Source organism: Anolis sagrei, chromosome 3 (genome assembly GCF_037176765.1).
Source record: "Anolis sagrei isolate rAnoSag1 chromosome 3, rAnoSag1.mat, whole genome shotgun sequence".
Classification (NCBI taxonomy): Eukaryota; Metazoa; Chordata; class Lepidosauria; order Squamata; family Dactyloidae; genus Anolis; species Anolis sagrei.
In genome coordinates this window covers 30,139,254-30,152,268 of record NC_090023.1, presented here as the reverse complement: position 1 = coordinate 30,152,268, position 13,015 = coordinate 30,139,254, and the positions used below count along the sequence as shown (strand labels likewise).

Genomic DNA, 13,015 nt, shown 5'->3' with positions numbered 1-13,015 from the left:
ATGGAAAAAGATCTCTTCGCAAACTTGGATGGGATTGCCAAAAATCCTATGGCATTTATTCAGATATTCCCTTCTGGGAACTATAGAACTAGAGCAGGTATGGGCAAAATTAGGTCCTCTAGGTCTTTTGGACTTCAATCCCAAAACTGCTAGGAACGGTGGGAGTTGAAGTCCAAAACACCTGGAGGGTCCAAGTTTGCCCATGCCTGGATTAGAGCCTAAATCAGTATCTGCTAGCATTGTTGTTGTTACAATGACTCATTTTGACCTCTTATCTTGGCAGATTTTCAGTAATCAATTATTCTAGGGAAAGAATTTTCAATAGACTTGTAGAATGCTACCTTTATTTCTTTTTTAATGGAAGTGTTTAAAATTGTTTTTAAAATCTTTTTAATATTATAGTTACTATTATTGCATTTTAATAATGATAACCTTTTGTATGTTTTAATTTTAGTCCTTTTAGAACTATAGTAATTGTAGTTTTATCAAGTGCTGGGGGGAAATGGGTTGTAAATGCAATAAAATAAAATTATTAATGCAATTCTCCTTTTTAAAAAACTAGATCAATACAGTATGTTATATATTCCTTTATGGTATTATATCTTTCTCCTTTTTTGGCAATGCTGTGATCATACCTTTCCCTTTCCAATATCACTATTGCAAACTGTAATATGATGATAATTAATGCCATATTTATTGCTGCTTCTTGACAGGCAGGCATGGTCCTGAGATGTGGATACTTCTGGCTCGGTTTATTGCTGGTGCCCACAGCGTGCCTTGTTAAAGATGTGGCATGGAGAGCGTAAGTTGGAAGAACTAAACATTGTGTCTATTGTAACAACTAATATATATATATTTAAAAACCTCTGAAAATGAAAACTCTCAGCATTACTGTAGATAATGATATACATGGACAGAAGGTACACATTAGCTTCTCGATCACACACAATAAAATGATTCTTTGCCTTTCTGGCAAAACTTTCTCTGTATACGGGTGATGCTCTTTTTCTTAATTGACAACAGCACTGTAAAAAACTTTGATGCAGATAACATTCCCATTAATAGGGCTATAAAAATCCCAATAACTCTATGATAATACTTTATACTAATGAATATGTATTACTTTTATTGCACAAGCAGAAAAGTATCCATATGAAGTCCTAAATATAAAGCTTTACTATATTTCATGTGCTTCAGTATAAGACTTGTAGCTTTTTGTTTTTTGTTTTTTGTTTTTAGTTAAGCATAATGCGCCATGGCTTTGCGTACTATCGCTTTTCCTGGTTCTACTTGAAAGGATTGTGGATGCATCTACACTGTAGAATTAATGCAGTCTTTCACCACTTTAATTGTATTGGTTCAATGCTATGGATTTATGAAAGTTGTCATTTTACAGGGTCTTTAGCATTCTCTGCCAAAGTGTTGTGGTGCCTCTCCAAACTAGAACTGCCATGATTCCATAACACTGAGCCATAGAAGTTGAAGTGGCATCAAACTGCATTAATTCTACAGTGTAAATGAGACCTATTTGATAGAGAGTTCTATTGGATGTTTACCCTAAAATGTGAAAGGTCTCAGGTTTTTAGGCCAGAGGAAAAACAAATTTGTTTGAAAAAGATTAAACTTTCATTAGCATAACATTAGCAGAGTCAAGACACAACTGAATGAGCTGAAGTATAAAGTTAGGAGAGCTTGCATTTCAAAAGAAAACAGGCAGAGTTAAGTTTATCAAAGTAGCTGATCACAGCACCCTCTTTATCAAGTATGCACATAAACAAAATGAATTCCGTGTGCCAAAACAAAAAATGCCACATCTACAATTAAAAAAACAGTTTATTCACAAAACCTTGTGCAAAAGCATCACACAGGTACAGGTAACTTGGTTGCAGTACATCAAAGTTATAATCCAAAATAAAATAGAGCATAGGCTCAAGAAGCAGGCCATGCTCCATGCCGGAAGACAGACACTAGATCCCTGAAGCCTCTTTCCACCACAAACCACACACTGTCCAGATAATCCAATGTAAGAGTTTATTAAAAGCAGAGTATAGTAAAAGCTGAATATATGAAAAGCAAGAAAATATTTAAAAGGTTATGTAAAAGCCAAAAGTCCAAAAATCCCTTCAGAGAAAGTCTCTAACATAATTCTACTGACATATCCAAAAACAAGGTAGATAGATCCAAGACAGGCAAAACTATGCCATTCAAGACAGGGTACATAAATCCAAGGCAGACAAAACTATGCCTCGTGAGACAAGAACACAAAAACAGCTTGAAGACTTGGACACAGAGTTCTTGACCTGATTGCAACATTGCTCTCTCAAAGAATTGTATTAACATGAATCAGTTTTAAAAGCCAGAATCTCTCCCATGAGATCATTTCTTTTGCACCTGCTCCCCTTATCTCTGAGCCACTTGGAGGAGCGAGTCCTTAATTGAGATCCCTATTGTCTTAACACGAATCTCTCTGACATTGACAGACACACATCTTCCCCAGTTCCCTTGGTCAGCATTTCTGGCAGGTTCCCATGGGAATGGCCTTCTCCATTCTCCTGGGAACTGTCAAAAGATTCCAAAACATTGCTGCCAGAAGATTCCAAAACATTTCTCTCTGTGCCCTCTGAATCTCTCCCAACATCCCCTACCTCATCTTCTGAACACTCAGAATTTGTCCAGGCCACAACAGTGGGCTGGATTGGACTGAACCTAGATTGCACTGGGCAACAAAGGAGGAGACCCCTCTTTTATAACTTGTTAACTTCAAAGGCATTGCCTATTTGACTTGCAGCATAACTACTTTTCTAGAAGACACCCAAAGATCCATGCAAATTTTAATTTGAGGGGAGGATCATAAAATTGTCAAGAAGGAAGAGAGCAAAGACAGGGCATACAGACATACCATTTAGGGCACATGCATGATTGTTAGTTTCCCAACAGAGACCAACTGAAATCGCAGCTGTTCCATTAGAATTAACTGATTGAGCATAAAAAGGATCAGACATAAAAATTATTTATCATGATACCCAAATATTATGACCCATCATGTTGTCATCTTATTGTGAGATACCCATTTAGTCATGTCTTATGAACTGATATTTTATTGACTGGGTTTTCTTCAGCCTCTTCCAGTGAAATCCATTTTTGGTATTTGTGGATAAGTGGAGAAACTCCAACGATGTTTTGCTTTGCACCTTGAAGACGAGTATCCATAGAAAGAGGCAAATAGTCGCAAAGAATCAAGCTCTTTTGCAATCTTTCCCACCACTAGCCCATATCTGGTGTATATTTGTTGAGGGGAGATGAAGGCAGTCTATCCTTAATATTATTCCAAAATGAGGGCTGATGATGACAGGCTTCTGAAGAAAGAAAGAAAGAAATACTCAAATAAACATAAGTAGTTCAATATATACTGTGCCTGCCATTATGAGAGGTGATATACTAGAACGGAAATATTTTTGTGTTCAGATAATCTGGCCAGTACATAACAATAGCACACAGTGTTGTACTTATGGATACTCACTAGAATATGTTGTTATGCTTGCAGACCCATAAGGTCTACAATGGGATAGGGGGAAGGAGGTAGGGAAGGAACTATAGTGGGCTGAAGATGGGGGAGGGGATGTTTGGTTTAGTGGGCTTCAAAGGATACAGGTGAGAGGCTCTTGGTGCTTGCTCCCAACTTATGAAACTTCTTTCTGCAGGAGATTTGGGTCCCATCTGCACTGACCGTTTAATGCAGCTTTAAGGCAAATTGAAATTGCAGCAGCTACAAAACAAATGTTGTAAAAGTCATTACAGTGCATTAAAAAGGTTACAAAAAAGTCCAAGATAAGCCCTGTAGTATACTGCTAAAAGGACAGAGTGGACCTTTTCTCTATTTCTCTGAATATATGATGAATTCCTTCTCCCTTAGTTGAATGACCTGCTGTTGAGCAGACCCATGAGAGCAGCAGTCCTACCTGTCAGTTGGATAGTGGGTTTTTCAAATATTTTCCAAATAGAAGAAGAGTGCTCCATTAAAGCAAATTATTTTGCTGTCTCTTTGTGTATACTGTGCCAGATATCTCTCTCATGTTTGCTTTTTGTATCACTGAACTTTCTTGATATGTTCAAAACTTTCAAAGGTTATGGCTACGCGAAGTACACATACAGCGTGAGAGAATGAGGTGTATGTAGATTGTTCCTTTACTCTTATTAAGAATATTTGATAAAATCAATCCATGGCTTGGGCCCCACATTGTCTACAGCCTGGCAAGAGATCCTAGAATAACCCACAATACATCAGGCCAGCTTTGCAGAAAAGATACCTTTTCTGTTTCACTTTGCATGGAAAATTGAGTCTTTTGCAACCAATGAAAGCTGATGTGTTGGTGTGTTTTGTGTCTTTTTCTCATGTGATACAGGGCCAAGCATACCTACCATAAAACTTTGCTGGAGCAGGTTCAAGAGTTGGAAGCTAAGTCCAAAGAGCTGAGAAAATCTATGCTGCGTGATAGTAATGGAAAGAGGTGGGGGCAATTCCATCTTAACTGGAAGCATGCCAAATCAATATTCTCCCCTCTCCCATCATTATTGTTTCTCCATGCATTGCTACCTGATGGAATCCTCCAGTCTCAGCAGTATGACCCATCCATCTGCTTTATTATTCTTTTAAAGCTTCCATTTTTCACTGCTCCATCCATCATATGTTGCTACAAAAGACTAATCTGAAAGCTCCGTATAGTGCTTCTTATACAATCCTATGTTATGTTTCTGTTGGACTGTGTTGCCACTCCAAGCTGGCTTCTCCCAAATCCCTGAGAAAGTGTTAATTTGCTTAATCCCATCATTTTTATCTCCCTGACAAAGTATGGAAATCTTTTAAGAATTACTTTTTGCCCTTTATTTGATAGTTTTCCATAATGAAATTAATTATTATTTTAATAATAAATGTCAAGGATATTAAGGCTGTTAGTAACAAATAAATAATTGATGCTATTTTAATTTATTAGTTTGTGATTATGCTAGTGTACAACAGCATGGGCATTGGGGGGATTTTAGAAATTTAGAATAATTTTGGATTATGCGGACTTAATTCATACTACTAATTGAGGTAAACCATTGGTAAGTTTGTGTTGGTTAAAACTGTTCTTCATTTTCAATATTGTATTGTTCTTTCATGGGGTTTTTTGCACTACAAATAAGATATATGCATTCATTCATATATTTTTTCAAACTATAGACTGCCCCCCCCCCCCTCAACAGTCTGGGGGAGTGTCCGCATAAAAAGTTTGAGGACACTGGGTGTAGAGGCTGCTCTTTCTTTGTTCAGAACATGGCTGGCAGAATGGAGCCATACCCAAAGGCTCCCTGACTGCTCTTGTGGAAGTTAGGAGAAATATACCACCTTAGGTCTTTCTTACTTATACTGGCATAGATTTATGTACTACCTGCATGGCAATCAGATCTACTTCTGTGTCTTGTCTACTCAACATGCTCCAAAGCTGCCATGATAAGAAATGTGTATCCTTTTCTGTAATAAAGGTTGGGTGACACCTAGGCTGCATCAACAGGAGTATTGTGTCCAAATCAAAGGAAGTCATGGTATCATTATATCAGTGGTTCCCAACCTCTTTTTTGACCAGGGATCACTTTGACCAGCAACCACCCTCCAACATTAGTACAAAAAGGGTTATGAATCAGTTTTTGGTCAGCTTTAGATTCAGTTTGGTTAATTGGAGTGCTGATTTGGGGTGCTGAAATAGTCAGGAGGTTTGTTGTTGCACCTTTCATGGATAGTCTGCCTCTCTCCTATGGACATCCCCATTGCCCCGGCACTATAGGAGTTTTACTAAACTCTCACTCTTGTTGCAACAGTGTAGTAACAGTGAGACCACAGACTATATTTTAGATATTGGGAACCACTTGTGGTCCATGGACCACAGATTGGGAACCACTGCATTATATTCTGCTTTGATCTGGGCATCACCATTCAAGAATGATATTATAAGCTGAAACATGTCCAAAGAAGGGTAACTATGGCAATCAAAGATATGGAAGCCATATCCAATGAGCAGTAGCTTAGGAAGCTGGGCATATTTAGTGTGATAAAGAGAAGATTGATGTGATAGCCATAATTAAAGCAGAAAATGAACTTGTTTTCAGCTGCTATGTATACTAGAGCACAAACCAGGGAATTAAAATGACAGGAAAAGTGATTCCACCTAAACATCAAGAAGAACATCTTGACTTTAAGAGCTGTTCAAGCATGGAATAGATTCTAAGGATGGTGGACACTCCATCTTTGAAGGTCTTCAAATAGAGATTGGAGGGACATCTTTCGTACACGACAAGGGGTTTGAATACATGGATCTTGGGATCGCCTTCCATAGAATTCTATGATTCCTTTGTATTTATTCCAGATAATTTCTTACTGTGATCCCACAAGCACAAATTGTATTTGTACTATGATTCAGTCTCATCACCCTGTCCATTCCTAAGAACAGTGACTTGCAGTGGTCACAATGTCTGAACTAAAATTTGAGAAAGGCAGGTTCTAGTCCCCACTTACCCATGAAGCTCACCGTGTGACTGTATTAGCTGATGTTTCTGGGAGTTGTAGTCCAAAAATAACTTTTTCAGGCTACAGCTGCCAGCAAATAGTATCCTAGTTTAACCATGCTACTTGTTAGATTTTCAGCTTTAAGATGCATAATTAGCAGAGCTTTCAAAGTAGACAATAACCCGAATGCTTCTCCATCGTAGCTATAACATATGGAACCTCCTGCCATTATTACATTCCTCATTGTGCAGGACTATATGCTGTGGAGTCAGAGGCCAGGGGACATTTGTGTGATGTGAAAGACACTAAATTGGAGAATTCTGGCAATTTCTCTCTCTACCCAGCCCTTTAAAAAGATTTCATTTAGCCTCTTTTGTGCTTCAGCAAATGGAAGAGCTCTGTGAGTTCAAAAGGGTTTTATAACTAACACTTGTGTTCTTCAAACAATATGGCACTATGTGACCTGCCAGGGAACTTCACAATAATTAAGCAGGATTTCAACAAACCTAAACTACCAACCTGAGTGGAAGGGAACTTCAGAGACAGATTCCATTCTGCTTAGGCAGGATCAACCTTTGAATCTTTCACATATATTCTGAAGTAAGCTAATTGCCATATTGTAGCTAAAGTAAACTGCAACTCCATATCGTTAAATAGTGCCTACAGTAAACCACAAGACAGTAAACTATGTGTTATAATAAAACATGTAGAATGTCAATGGTAATAACATAAAATTACGATTCCATGATTTTCTGGGTTATATTTTAGCCTATTTGTACATCATCACTCAGTTGCCTAGATCTCTAATGGCTTAAGTGTTTGCGTAACTAATGAATTTTGAAATCCAAGGCAGAGAACGGATCCTTCTCCTCTTTTTCTTCTCACAAATTCCTGGTGGTGTTACTGATTGTTACAGCTTTCCAACTGTTGAAAACTCTGGAATATGTTCGCAGTAAAAATCACATTACTGTTTTTTATTTGTTCTTTCCTTTTTATGACGGCTTGAATAATATATTGGTGTAATTCCAAAATAACATGCATTGTGTTCATAGCACTTACAGAAGCAACATTCAATATCTGTGAACTCGAAATTTGAATTTTTACTTTGAATTAGAGTTAATATTAAAGACATGATGTAGGCTTCTGTAACTGAGGCATCATAGGATTATACTCTGGTACCTAAAAATCTGTTGCTCCTCAGTTATGGATTGCTTTAGCATACCATTGCATTAGTTTCTCCTGCATGTAACTTGTCTGTGTAGTTCCAATCCCCGGTCCAGCTTTCAGTGCTATGCATATATTTACACCTTTATAAAAATCTGAAAGCCTTCTAATCGGCCCTTGAGAAGGGGAAGAAGAGGATTAGATTTATTTTCCCTCCTCCTCTCACCGTACAAGGGATCTCTGCTCTTTAAAGTGCTCCATACACACTGTTTCGAGGAACGGAGCCTTTGTTTATAAAGCCATCTTGATCAGTGTCACCTGGAAAGTGCTGTGTGTGTATTTCTCTCTGGGTGTGTAACACAGTGGTTGAAACTTGACTCAGTGCATGTGATCCGCTTCCCTCAGCCATGTTTACTTACTGATTTGGCATTCCGCAAATGTAACAGCCATGCCATGACTCATTCCTAGATTGTATGTTTTCACAGCCATTTATTTCATTACATTCTCTTTCATCCGTGCTCCTTTTCTTCATGAGCTTCCATCGTTCGCTGAATGCTTGCAAGCAGACAATGTCAGGAATCCCTGCCAGCCCCTTGGCCCTTGTGCCTTCCCTCAAGGATTCCCCGCCTCCCTTCCTCCACCCTGCATTTGTTTTTTCTCCTTCCTAATTGCACCCAAGTTTTCTGGGTGGTCCATCTGTGAACTAGATAATGGTGGAGTGTCTCGGCCTGCCTGAAGTTGATATGTCATGCTTTTGCGAGGCCTCTCAAGAGCCTTTTGAGAGCTGTTCTGTCTTTTATCGCCTTGTTTGTGTCCTGGCTCCTTCACACCTGCTTGAAAACATGTGCTTGTCTTCTGGGAAGGGAAACAGTTGGAGAAAGCAATGCACTGCATTTGTTCTTTTGGCACATCCTGCCATTAAAAGTATATTGTGATATGCTCTATTTCGATAGTTCTGATTCACATCTTACTTGCACTGATCACAATCCCATTTCTGTTACCTTGAAATAATCCAGGAAACCATGCAACCGAAGATGATCACTCATGACTGGTTTTTTTAAAAGGAGGAACATGTGGATAGTGGTTTGCAGAATGTTTGCATGTGCTGATTTTTATTTATAGAGAAAAATGTCTAAATAATAGCCAAAATTCTGTTTACTGATGCAACTATGGTGGAGTATCTGCAGAATGTAGATAAGGACAGCTGAGAGACTATTGACAATTGTGACCTTGGAGGGACCTTGGGTGGCTGCACCCCCTAGATTGAACACACATGTACATGAATGCACACACTGAGCAAAATGTTTGTCTATAATTGTACCCCATTTTCCCTTTCAGGGAAGGGAAATTTCCAAAATGTTGGCATTCTTTGGGCTATTTTAGATAGAGGACCGACTTCCATGTCCCTCCAGTTGAAAAATGTCTTTCAAAAACAATAGATTGTAACCCAATGGCTTTGGTTGCTTTCCTGAGACAGTAGTAGTTGTCGTAGTAGTAGTATTTATATCTCTGCCACATTGGCTTCTTTCTTATGCATATTTTAATGTTGATTGTTTTTGTCCAGATTTGAGCTATTCATTCTTTCTCTGTATCATGTAGAATCTTTCATCTGGACCAGGGCCTTGGTTTAAATCTATACAGGCTTCAGTTATATATATCTTCTTCCTAGTTTCACATACTTGTGGTCTACTTGCAGTAGGGTCTAATTCTTAGAAATTATGCACGGTGCTGCAAGGCACATGAAACTGATCATCTATGCCAGTGCTTCTCAACCTGTGGGTCCCCAGATGTTTTGGCTGTCAACTCTCAGAAATCCTAACAGCTGGTAAACTGACTGGTATTTCTGGGAGTTGTAGGCCAAAACACCCGAGGAACCACAGGTTGAGAACCACTGAGTCTGATGTGATTTACTACACATGCCTTTTCAAGAGATTGTAGATTAACAGTAGTGATACATGGTATAGCAGTTTTGCAGAAACTAGAACAGGTTATGCCTTGATAGGATACCAACAGGAAGAATAGGCCATCTTGAGTTATGTGTTTGTATATAAATCAAACCGCAAGTAGGCAACTATCAGGGATGGAGTGAATACCATTCCATAAATGCCCAGCATTATTGGTCTTGTGACATAAAATTTGCCATTATGGCAACTGTAAAATCTTCCACAATTTCTATTTAAAACAAGGCATGTGGAGAACATGTTTTAAAGCCAATCCGTGCTTCAGGAAGGGTTCCAAGAGCATAATTTGTTAGTATATTGAAATATTATTTATAAACTGGACATACAAAAAATATTTTTGTGGTTATATTTATTGTTCTAAAAGACATACATTTTATAAGCAGTCATGTTGGTGTACCCTCTGGTGATGTCACCTGGTGTAATCCACACACCTTGCACCTAGTTGTGCCACTGAATGAGTATAGGAGATCTTGGTTGGCTCCCAAAAAGACAGTTCCATAAAAGATTTATTTTAGATTTTAGTAGTCCTTCAATTCCACAGTTGTTACTCTCTATGCATTCACATCTACATCATAAATTTGGAATTGTCATAAACAGAGTGTTCGATGAGAATGGAACAAGGCCTCTTATCGGAAATCAAATACCAAAAAGTGGGCAAATTCCCATCATTACAAACTGCCCCTCTAAGTCTCAGATAAATTCCTCAGAGAAAATATATCAGTCATATTCTCCTAAACACTTTAATTGGAAGAAACAGACCAACAACATTAAAACCAGAATATCTGAAGCAAATTCTGAGAGAGCTGTACCACCTGTTACCAGAACAAAAACAATCTGGGATGAAGATGAACTTGCCCTTTTTAAAACATTCCAAAAACTAAACAAGGAAGAGCAAACAATAATAACTGAATGCTTAAGTGACTTACTTAATACACTAAACAGTCCCTCGAATTTACCAACACCCCTGGCGCCTGCAGTACAAATCCTAACACCCAGCCAGAAAATATCAAGAGTAACCAAACCTGCCAACAGTCCTAGTGAAAACTGCCTTAAATTCCAAAAGATGCAGCAGAGGAAAATAGATTCTTTCTTCAACCCAGAAAAACAGACTGGCCCCAGTAATCCAAACACAATAACCTCAAGTGAACAAACACCGCTTCAAAGAATGGCGGGAAAATTGAACAGTAAACCAAGTGAGCCTTGCACACAATCTCACAATGAAGACAATAAATCAAAAAATAAATCCACAGCCAGAGAATTAAAAATAAAAAACTGGTCCAGACAAGAATATTTAAACTTTCGATACTTAGAATCTGATGAACTTGGCCAAAATGATACTACCCTACGCATATCTGACATTAAGCCTAGCCTCTCTCTCAAGCACAACAACAATGGTAGCATCCGCTGGGAACCTGATATATGAGATCTTGGCCTTTGGGGTGCCTTCTTTTACATCAAAATAGCATCTTCATGCCACTGCCAATGGCACAATAAATGGGGGAGCAGAAACCCCTAAAATAACAGAGTAACATCATGCACCCAATTTGTTGCATGTTGTCTGTCCCTGCTCTAAACAAGTTAACACTGGGTGTGAACAGTTTTTCAAGATAGTCATGAATTGTACATGTTTCCCCCTTCTGTGATAGGAAGATATTTGGATAAAAATAACCCAGAGTGTGTATATTTGAATGTGCTTGATGTTTGTTTGCTCCTTTTGTAACTGAAGCATTTGAGCTACAGTCCGAAAGTTCAGCTTTTTTAGTTGGTTCTTTTGATTTTAATTGTGCACACAAAACCTGATCTTCTCCCACAGTTTAAAATTTGAGAGCCTCACTTTTTCTGTCCAGTCAAAAGCAGCGCTGTGGCGAGGATTCTTTTTCACCTAAGTGCTTCTCATTGTATGACCAGCCTTGCAAAAGCTATCTGTATTTATCTTCCTTTCAGTTTTTACTTGATGCCTGAATGCAGATGCCGATCTACAGTGAGCTGGTAGTGCTAGGACTCCTTCCCACGTGTAACATTATCTTACAGGAGAGCCTTGTGAAAACAACCAAATGTCAACTTTGGGACAAGTTCTTTGTTTGGACTACTAGAATCCCCTTGACTGTAGGGTCAGTGGCAGGTTCAAGAAAAGAACTTTTCTCAGCTCCAGTAAATGCTTTGGCAAGCTCCTTCTTTCAGGTAGTCCCAGGTATACTAAGAGAAGGGGCATGAGAAATATCCAAGTCATACCTCAATACTGTGCTCTGATTGAGTGAAATATTTTCATTTAAAGAGGGGAAAGGAAAAGAATACTCATATTATTGAGATGGTTGCTTACATTGGACACTTCAAAAAGCATCCCTTGTTTTCTGCAAGAGAGCAGAGGTAGGAGTAATGGACAGAGATGTGAAAATCTGTTTGTTCTCAACTGCATTTTTCCAAATACCACCTGCATTTTGATTCTGTCCTTTGTTCATATCAGGTTGTGAAATTGTTTTTTTTTTCTCTCCTACAAAGGCTGTGTGAGCATTTTTTTTAAAAAAAGCACACTTTTGTAAACCTTTAAACACCTGCATTTTAAATACTCCCCACCCCTTGCTTCTTTCCATGCATTTCAACTAGGGTGTCTTTTAGCCACTCACATTTTTCAAATATCCATGCACTTTTAGGCATATGTTATTTCTCCAAAACATACTGCAAGCTTCAGACTTGTGAGACTTTTATTCACAACTCTTCAGAAGTGCGAAATAAATTGCAAGTTGTTCAATTCCTTCTTCCTTGATTTTCCTTTAGCATTTATTAGAGCCTTGTTGCCAGTGACAGGGTAGCTGTATTCATACAAACTAAAAGAAACCACTTGTGGTACTTCAGTGTTTCTCAACCTAAGGGTCGGGACCCCTGGGGGGGGGGGGGTCATGAGGTAATTTCAGAAGGGTTGCCAAAGACCATCAGAAAACATATTTCTGATGGTCTTACGAACTCCTTTGCAGAGAAGACTAAAGATCTCTCTGCCTGTCCTTCTCTTCCTTTTTGCAAACAGATGGCAAATCCTCCCACTTCCACTGTGACTGGCTGGCCTCTCAGCCAGCCTCACAGCTAAGGGGAGGGCTCTTTCTGAGACTCCAAGTGGAGAGAGGAGAGCAGGCATGTTTGGCACATAGCAGTGTGGTGCACATGTGGGCAAGGGAGAGCATGCGAGGCCAGAGGGAGGCTTGCACCAGTGAGTCCCTTCAAGACATGGGGTTCTGTGTGGGAAGTTGAGCCCAATTCTATCGTTGGTGGGGTTCAGAATGCTCTTTGATTGTAGGTGAACTATAAATCACAACAACTACAACTCCTAAATGTTAAGGTCTACTTTCCCCAACTC

At 38.9% G+C, this 13,015-nt stretch overlaps 1 protein-coding gene across 4 annotated transcripts in view; it reads left to right on the top strand.

The window, feature by feature from the left end:
• ATP8A2 (ATPase phospholipid transporting 8A2) overlaps positions 1-13,015 on the top strand; it is a 438,434-nt gene that overhangs the window by 412,823 nt on the left and 12,596 nt on the right. For 3 of the 4 annotated variants that reach the window (XM_067466581.1, XM_060770914.2, XM_067466583.1), the window contains 2 exons: positions 714-802; positions 4,404-4,508. In XM_067466581.1, coding sequence (XP_067322682.1) covers positions 714-802; positions 4,404-4,508 — 194 coding nt within the window. The remainder of the gene's footprint in view (positions 1-713; positions 803-4,403; positions 4,509-13,015) is intronic. The other variant, XM_067466582.1, reaches the window with a different exon arrangement.